The sequence below is a fragment of the Cicer arietinum genome, chromosome 5 (genome assembly GCF_000331145.2).
Source record: "Cicer arietinum cultivar CDC Frontier isolate Library 1 chromosome 5, Cicar.CDCFrontier_v2.0, whole genome shotgun sequence".
In the NCBI taxonomy this organism is placed as follows: Eukaryota; Viridiplantae; Streptophyta; class Magnoliopsida; order Fabales; family Fabaceae; genus Cicer; species Cicer arietinum.
Window position 1 is genome coordinate 68,419,422 of NC_021164.2, and position 9,135 is coordinate 68,428,556.

At 35.2% G+C, this 9,135-nt stretch overlaps 2 protein-coding genes across 5 annotated transcripts; one reads left to right on the plus strand and one right to left on the minus strand.

Moving 5' to 3' along the window:
- Positions 1-1,705: 1,705 nt before the first annotated feature.
- On the minus strand, positions 1,706-6,294 carry LOC101497309 (uncharacterized). Of its 4 annotated transcripts, none has more exons than XM_004502646.4 (7): positions 5,835-6,293; positions 5,402-5,500; positions 5,094-5,285; positions 4,835-4,954; positions 4,593-4,664; positions 4,131-4,361; positions 1,706-2,174 (listed from the first exon to the last, which is right to left on the minus strand). In XM_004502646.4, the coding sequence occupies exons 1-6, from the start codon at positions 6,201-6,203 to the stop codon at positions 4,137-4,139; spliced, it is 1,077 nt and encodes a 358-aa protein (XP_004502703.1). In that variant the 5' UTR covers positions 6,204-6,293; the 3' UTR covers positions 1,706-2,174; positions 4,131-4,136. The 4 variants fall into 4 exon arrangements, with proteins under 4 accessions (XP_004502703.1, XP_004502704.1, XP_004502702.1 ...); XM_004502647.4 differs by having other exon boundaries at positions 2,030-2,094; positions 5,835-6,294; XM_004502645.4 differs by lacking the exon at positions 1,706-2,174 and adding an exon at positions 3,850-4,031 and having other exon boundaries at positions 5,835-6,294.
- Positions 1,794-3,999, plus strand: LOC101498293 (rhodanese-like domain-containing protein 14, chloroplastic). The gene is made up of 6 exons (XM_004502648.4): positions 1,794-2,001; positions 2,095-2,141; positions 2,532-2,624; positions 2,790-2,928; positions 3,013-3,115; positions 3,623-3,999. The coding sequence occupies exons 1-6, from the start codon at positions 1,794-1,796 to the stop codon at positions 3,738-3,740; spliced, it is 708 nt and encodes a 235-aa protein (XP_004502705.1). The 3' UTR covers positions 3,741-3,999.
- Positions 6,295-9,135: the final 2,841 nt, after the last annotated feature.

Genomic DNA, 9,135 nt, shown 5'->3' on the forward strand with positions numbered 1-9,135 from the left:
AAATATAAAAATATATACTTTAGAAACAACATATTTTATGCATATCTAAAGGACATCATAACTTGAAAATTGCTAATGAATAATTATACTAGTTCAGGAACAGGAACTGACTAGTGTACTACCTATATTTTAAATTTTTAAATACTCGATCAATTTTTACAAGGAATCTAAATTATAAAAGGGTAAAAGTTGTGTTGATTGATTCTAGTTGGAGGTAGTTGCTGGTAAATAAATAAATGAATGAAAGTATTATTATAGAATGTCGGCAATCCTCCAATGAGTGCATTATGGATCTGAAATGGTAGTAGTACTTTACTGCTTAGCCAGTCATTATCACGATTCATGGCAGACATTGACATTCATAAATAAACCATGTACTCCTACTAAATACTCCACCACTATTATTAGTAGCAACTCTTTTGTTTTCTTCCTAACTGCGTACCTATTGTTGTAAGTTCACACTCACCACGTTTATGCACGATTTTCATTCACCGACAGACACTAGCCATTTTTCTTAATAGCATTCGTGCCAACCTCTTCCTTCCCAATTTCATCATGTGATTAAGATAATAAAATACTCAATTTTATACCAAAATATTAGGAAATTGACACCAAAATGTCAATTAAGGCAGCACATCTATGACTTTATCATGCAACTATTGTATGGGCTAATCTGTAAGATTACTATAACAGAAACTTGTTCATCAGGAGTATGAAACTATGTTATACTCAAGGTGAGTTTTCTTTAGTCATCCAAGTCCCCTCCAAAATTTTCAAGCATCGATATTTCCATTGGATGGTTTTGTATCTTTCAAATAGAAATGGCAGTGGATAAATTGTTTTTCATTCCATTTAAACAAGGTTATAAAGCTTGTTATATTTATAAGCATTGAGCATAACTTTTCATTTTCTCCTCTAAAGTGATTTTCAATTTCGAGACACTGTATCATACTGAATTACTTTTCGTCTGACTCATATTTAAGATAAGAGATAATGTATGTTTTTAGTCATTGCAATATAATTTAATTTAATTTTATAATTTTTTTTTTGGTCTCTAATATCATCTTTTCATCTAATATATATAACATGGTACGACCACATGAGATTTTGGAGTCACATGACACTGAATTATCATGTCATATCAACCTAAAAAAAATTAGTGAAAAATATAAGCATATTCATACCATAAAAGAAGTACTATTTATATCCTAATCTTATGTCAATATTGACATATGTCACAATACTTTAAAAATAAAAAAAAAAATATATATATTAAACAAAAATAATAGCTAAAATGGCAAGTACTAGTATCTCAGTGCGAATATGGTCAATTTATAAAAAATTTACATTGTCATTCAATTATAACCATTCAAACATTAAAAATGTTTGACTTTTATCATAATTATTTTTAAAATTATTTTTTTAATAATTGTGATTTTCTAACAATATAATTTTTTTTACACAATATGGCAATTAAGCTCTTAAATTAATGCCTAAAGACAAAATGATCTAAAAATGTGTCAAGGTAAAGAAAGGAGTGAGAACCAAAGACACAAAAATGATGATAATGAATGATATCCAAATAACTAGGGACTCTTAAAACATCGACCACAGATTCAGATTCTGTGCCCAAAATATCCACAATACGCAAACGCAACTTCTCACTAACTACCCAAATAACTCACTTGACAACAAGCGCAAAGTCTGAACCCAAGTACTTCCATTGAATTACCTAAAATATCATATTTTGAAATCCAATATCAGATTTTTCTGTTGAAACTGAGCTTCAAATCATGTCAGCTTTTACATCAACAGCTCTACAATATTCATCCACATCATATTTACAATCATGGGCACCTTATTTAGAAGGTACACGTGATCATAATTCACGGTGTGTCAGAGTGAGATCATACAAACCTACTTCTCAGATATTACACCAACAGAACGTTGCAAGGGGGCTAACAATCCAGAACACAGCCACAAAGCCAGCGAAATCACCAGGTATGTTCTGAGTTACTCTTACTTGATTAAACTGTCACAGCAACTCGAAGATGTGATGGAACCTTAACTTCATCTTTTGTTTGGAGATAATAGCTGAAGAAGAATGGAAGGTTAAGCGAGAATTACTGCTGAAAAAAAGGGTAAAGCTCCGTCTCTATGTCATACATGCTCTCCTGAATGCACGAATAAGTACGCTTGCATCTTTAGCATTTACGTTAAAGTGAGCACAAAGAAATTTCAAGATAATACAAAAGCTTGAAATTTCTGGCGAAGTAGATAATATTTCATTGCATACTAAGAAGTAGGTATCATAGAATAATGCAAACAAGAACGTTGAAAACAGGGGAAATTGGCTATGTGGTCAAACAAGTGCTACACAATACAACTAATAATAACATGTAAAATCTAGGCAAATGTCATTTCAAGTTTTATCACATGCAAGTTTTAATTTTTGGTTTACAAAAATTTAGATTAGGGAGGCACACTCTATACAACAATGCAAGTTTATACTATTTGATATAATATTGCAGGTAAAAAGTGTGGAAGCAAAAGAAGCTCTGCGCCTTCAGAAAGAAAATAATTTTGTGATTCTTGATGTAAGGCCAGAAGCAGAGTTCAAGGAGGTTAGTGAACAAATTTTTAGACTTGTTTTCCAACTACAATGTGCCTGTACATTCATGTTGCATTTTATCTGTGCCTCCGCTGTGCTTCTGCTTATGTTTGATTGTTATATATGGGGTACTAAGACTAAGAAAAAAAACTGATGGATTTGGCTACGATAAGTGCAGGCTCATCCCCCAGATGCGATTAATGTTCAAGTATACAGGCTTATAAAAGAGTGGACAGCCTGGGACATTGCCAGACGTGCTGCATTTGCATTTTTTGGTATTTTCTCTGGCACAGAAGAGAACCCCGAGTTTATCAAATGTACGACGAATTTGCCTCACCATGCATTTCTTGAACTCATGCATTCTTATTTTCTGAAATTAAATATTTGATTAATACTGGCAGCTGTTGAGGCAAAACTAGATAAAAATGCAAAGATAATAGTAGCTTGCTCAGCAGGAGGAACAATGAAACCAACACAAAATCTGCCAGAAGGTCAACAATCTAGGTATCCAATTATCTCTCTCCCTTTCCTGTTCCTAATTTCTTCTCTCTAGTTTTTCAATTTGACTCGCTAAATTTCATATATGCTGTAAGAATATTATAGTCCAAAACTGGTTGGCAACAGATTATGAAATCAATCCATTATGTATACAAACTTTTGGTGATTCCAACTCAAACCTTTTGGATGTGTTTGCACTATGCATCCAACGTCAGAGTCAGAGACATTTAAATTTTAGAGGACAGGATACATGACATTCATTTTACTGTAAACCATCCTACCAAGTTATTAATTGTTAAGTAACAATAAGACAAATTAGTTCTTCGTTGGCTAAAATACACAATGGAAGGTGCCATTAATAACTTGGATTGCATGGATGTAAAATCAGAGAAAGTGATATAGGTGTAAGCTGCATGTTGTATACCACTATCCATGCAATTATGGAAGAAAAAATATTAAATATTCAAATCATTGACCTGCTGCTCTGATGATCACATTTTGGTACTTAAACAGGTCTCTAATAGCAGCTTACTTGCTGGTCCTTAATGGTTACAACAATGTCTTCCATCTAGAAGGCGGGCTTTACTCGTGGTTTAAAGAGGATCTACCAAGTGTTTCAGAGGAGGAGTGAACGAATGAATCTATTGCTAATATTCTGCATGCAGAGAAGCCTGGACCTAGTTTTGACCATAATGAGGATGCTGATAAATGCATACAAGGGAAAGATCAGAACAGATGAATTGAAATGTAATCATTGAACTGGTGTAAAAATTTAGTATGAGAGAAAATGTCAAGTTACATTCTCTAAAGATTTCCTCCACAGCTTTAACATGAAAGCGTGTATTTCAGCATCATATTATCACATTAGCATTTTGCAATTTTCCCATGCACATGAACCATGTTTTGGAACCACTAAAGCATACTGATCAATTAAAATACAAGCTTAGTGATCAATCCTAAAGATGTCCAATCGAAAAGAAGATAAACCAAGTGCTCCAGAAAAAGGCATTGTTTAACCTACCTTTGCCTAAGCCTTTAAAGATGCTCTTGCCATGGCTAGAGCACCATCATAACTCCGATTTCCTCCAATAAAACCACTCATGTGCACAAAAGTACAATCTGGGATTCCAACAACCTCAGATAGCTTGTCATTTTCCAAACCCCTCCAAAGATATGGTAGTGGTTTTCTGCTCTCAAATCTAGCAGGTGAAATTGCCACTGCCTGTAGTCTCCAATTCTCACTCCTATCATCCTAGAAGTAGGAGTTGTATATTATATTAATCACAGATCAAATAGTAATTTATAATTGAATAGGAAAATAAAGAAAGTATTTCAAGTTTATAAGTGACCTTGGTTATGATGAATGAACCAGAAAATAAACCAGTGACCAGTGTATATATTTTGAGAGGGGGATGCTGGAAATGATGGATGCTTATATTATATTCGATTTCATATTGATAAATTAACTCAGCTAAAAACCTGCCTGGTAAAGAACATATTTGATGGAAGGGTTGATTTTCATTTCCTCCTCGAGCTCATGTATGTGAAGTTTCCACTGTGGAATAAGTTCAGAAATAATTCTTAAAAGGATGTTCAAAGTCAAAACAATATTATTTTCCGTAGAAAAGATTGTTATATACCCTTTGATTAATGAAGGGAAAACTAGTCTATTACAACAACTATTAAAAAATTGTGTCAAATTAATTAAATGGCTTGTCTACTTACAGGACAAGAACGATTTAGCTTTATGATCTCTCCACTAGAATCAATAGTTTCTCGTGCTGCAAGACACTCCATAACAATCGACCGCGCCGGTAACCATGATTTTGCATAATAATTCACATTCTGTAACACAAAAGGAAAATAAAGATTATTTTTTTTGTCAAAACTAAAATGATTGCTCAGCAGGTACTGAGAAACAGTAAACAAAATTAAACACAGTAAACAACTAAAATCAAACATGGACATTCCTAAACGATCTCACCTCCAAAAATTCACCACCAGCCAGAGCCATTGCCCGATGAAAGGCCTCGTTTTCTGCATCAGATGACTGATCAGAATCCGTCCAATCCAAATTCAATCGTTTTATTCTAGATGAAAGGCCTGTGTTGATTACATATTTTGGAGATTCATCCAAGTCATATTGATTCACTCCATTATCCACAGCATCAACTGCCTGAAAACAAACCAGCATTTCAACAAACAGAACATAATGAAGTCTCTAGTCATAATTTCATCACCAAAATTTCAAGGATGAAAATGAAAATGTGAATGCATAGTAAAATTAGTTACCTCTACAAAGTTTCTGTATATAGTTGGATATAATTGGTGTACATGAGGATGAGCTTCATCAAGACGAAGCACCTTTGCAATTATCTCCAATCCAAAATGCTTCATATGAATAATGAATAATGAGACTCAGTTTCAATTGACTTATTTGAGCTTACCTACTTACATAAGCATTTGCAGAGAACAACAGTTTATCGACATTTCCATAAGCTCGTTTCAGCTTATTTTAACCGGCACTTTAAGATAATTTTGTGAAAACAACTTATAAGAAAATGATTACACTTAATTTTATCTTTTGGTATGAAAATAACTTATACACAAATATTTATATTATAATATGTTATAAACATTTAATTAAGTTCTTTTATTCAAACATTCAATTTTGATCAATAATAGAAAAACGAAAACATTGAGCGAGTGAGCATAAGAGAAAGACCTTGTAGACAAGGCCAGCGCTGCTGAGTTTAGTTTTGAAACCGTGACCAAAAAATTGATCGAAATCCTTTTGATGATGATCATAACGGTGTCGTATCGGGTCATACGCGCCTCCAACGTCGACTACGGCATCCAATGATTCGAGAAGCTTCGGGTCCCTCGTTCTAACAATGTCGGCACCGGAGAAGTGTTCGGTAATGTGAAGCATGAAGCAAGCGAGAGCTTCGTCGCAGTGAAAGGTTCCACTGTGAGTGCCCACGCGCTTAGAGCAGGACGTGGTGAAGGACGATGATAGAATGCCGATAACTGATTTCAAAAGAGGATTGTTGACCGTAAACGGCCTGTGCCACATTCTCGCCACTATGAGCATTTTTTTAACTTCCTCCCCCCAGTCGTCGGCGACGGAGAAGAAGATACTATCTAACGACGTCGTATTCCACTTTTTTTGAGAGAGCTATTGTTTGGGCCGCGTAGATAGGATATACTTATTGTTGGGTCAGATGGGCCTCGTTTTTCTTCATTTTGAGTTGACGCGTAATAGTTGAAAAATTTCCCTTGTACCCTCCTTATTATACCTATACCCCCAAATTTAGAATGAAATGACTATTTTGCCCTCGTATAAATAATAAAATCTCAAAAAATTACCATTCCACACTTTCACATTTCCGGAACAGAGAGTAAGTTTTTTTTCAAAATTTCCGGAGAAGTTGAGAAACAAGTTTTCCGGTACAGAGCTTGTATTCTGGAAACGTTGTTTTAAAGTTTTCCGGTACCGGAAATCTTGTAGGAAGTTTTCCGGTACAGAAGAGTGTTCCGGAAAACTTATTTTTAACATATCCGGTACAGAAAGCGTTCCGGAAAACTTGATTGCCAATATTTCCGGTAGTTACCGGAGAACTTGAGCATCAAGTTTTCCGGAAGTTATGTATATTTTTTTTTAATTTAATTAATTATAATTTTATAACTTATTGTGATTTAATTCTTTTAATATTTTAATTTTTCAGTGGGTGCACGAGGAAGAGGCGGCAAAATCATACGAATTACACGGGACACTGATACTTCTACATCGACTCCGATGAATCCCCCAGAGAGGATTCGACCGACAGCTTCAAGGAGAAGAAGACGTATGATTATTGAAGATGATGATGAGGGACATAATGATCAGGGGGAGCCTTCTACAGTGCATGAGGAAGATGTGGTACATGAGCATATGGTGCACGAGCAGGTGGATGTACATGAGCAGGAGGAGGCTGCACCTGCTCATGAGGGAGAGCATATGGAGGAGGAACATGATGGAGCTGAGGGACCTGGTGAGCTCACACGGTATCCTGGAGGACCTTATGATTTGTCTGTCCTTACACGATACCGTTATCATGTTTCAGCTAGACTATGGTTTGGCGAGGTATATTAAATTAATTATTACTTATAATACATTAAAAATATTTAAATTAATTATTATTTGTTGTCTAAATTTAATTTTAATGTCATATTTTTTTTTTGTATACAGGAGCGACCATTGCTGAAAATTGTTGCGCATGGGAAGAAAATGCAACAATTTACTCCGCCGGTACTTCCGCGACCCATAGAGAATTGGGTGAATTTGTCTGGTCTGAACCCATTACAACGGGGTAGTTTGAAGATGATCGACAACAACTTGATATCTGCCTTTGTTGAAAGATGGCATTCTGAGACATCGTCATTTCACATGCCATTTGGTGAAATGACGATTACTTTGGATGATGTTGTCAATCTTCTCGGATTGCCTATTAGGGGTGAGTTCTACAGTCCACCCAATGTAGATAGAGTAACGGCATGTAATCTTGTCGTCCATCTATTAGGAGTGACCACAGAAGAGATCTGGAAGGAGACCAGAAAGACTAGAGGTGCACATTATAGATTGGATTGGTTGAAGGAGGTGCTCAGAAGGCAGTGTGCAGCAGAGAGGTTTGACTGTGCTGCTAAGGCATATCTGTTGAATTTAGTCGGGAGTACTATTTTCGCTGATAAGAGTCATACTCTAGTTGATGCGAAGTACCTCCCTTTATTCAGATATTTAGATGGTATAGATAGATATGCATGGGGTACTGCTGCACTAGTGGTGCTTTATGACTACCTCTCAGATGCCTGCTATTATGACACCAAACAGCTAGGTGGATATATGACGCTGCTTCAGGTATCAATTATATTTTAGTATTAATTGTTAATTATTTATTTAATTTATTTATGTTGTATTTAATTGTTAGTATTAATTATTTAATATTTTTATTTGTAACAGTGCTAGATTTACGAATATTTTTCAAATATTTGTAATAGAGGTGATCAGGGTGCTGACGTGGAATGTTTTGCCCGAATGAATAGATGGTGGTATAAGCAAGGCAAGCATAAGGTCCACGAATACAGAAGTATTATTGATGCATTGACACCTGCAAATGTTATATGGAGACCATGGGAGAATCACAGGGGTGTCATTCCTTTTGATGATATCACACTTTATACTGGTCACATTCGATTATGCAGCACTGTAGCGAAATATCTACCAGAGAGGTGTTTGAGACAATTCGGATATATCCAGTATATTCCTTCACCGCCACTTCCAGATCCTGCTAGATTATTTGATGTAGATGTGGAATGGTTGGGATATGTGACGCCAGTGACAGAGCTATTTCCCAAGCTTCGTCCAGCTACATATCCATCTGAGTGTGAAGATGGATATTTGGAGTGGTTCTATCAGGTGTCTCATCCACTGCTGGTGCGACCAGATGGTGTACCTCAGGTCCCACGTTATAGTGTACCGCCCACCAGTGCAGATGCTTCTAGTTCACAGCCGCCACCTATCCTACAGCAGATCGGTGATCTTATACAGCAGGGGTTGAGTGAACATCAAGCTAGTCCAGATGATGAGTTGTATAGGCACTTTTATAAAGCTTTGTATTTATCACGTAGTCGCACTAGTTAGTAGTAACACTTTTGTAACTGTTGTTATGTAGGTTATTTTATGAACACTTTTGATGAACTATTATTATGTCGGTTATTTTATGAACACTTTATGTTAGTTATTTTATTAATTATTGTAATGTCGGTTACTTTATTAATTATTGTTATGTTAGACTCACCCGTCTCTGAATAGTTATTTTATTAATTATTGTAATGTCGGTTACTTTATTAATTATTGTTATGTTAGACTCACCCGTCTCTGAATAGTTATTTTATTAATTATTGTAATGTCGGTTACTTTATTAATGTCGGTTACTTTATTAAAAAATTATTTTATTAATTATTGTAATGTCGGTTACTTTATTAAT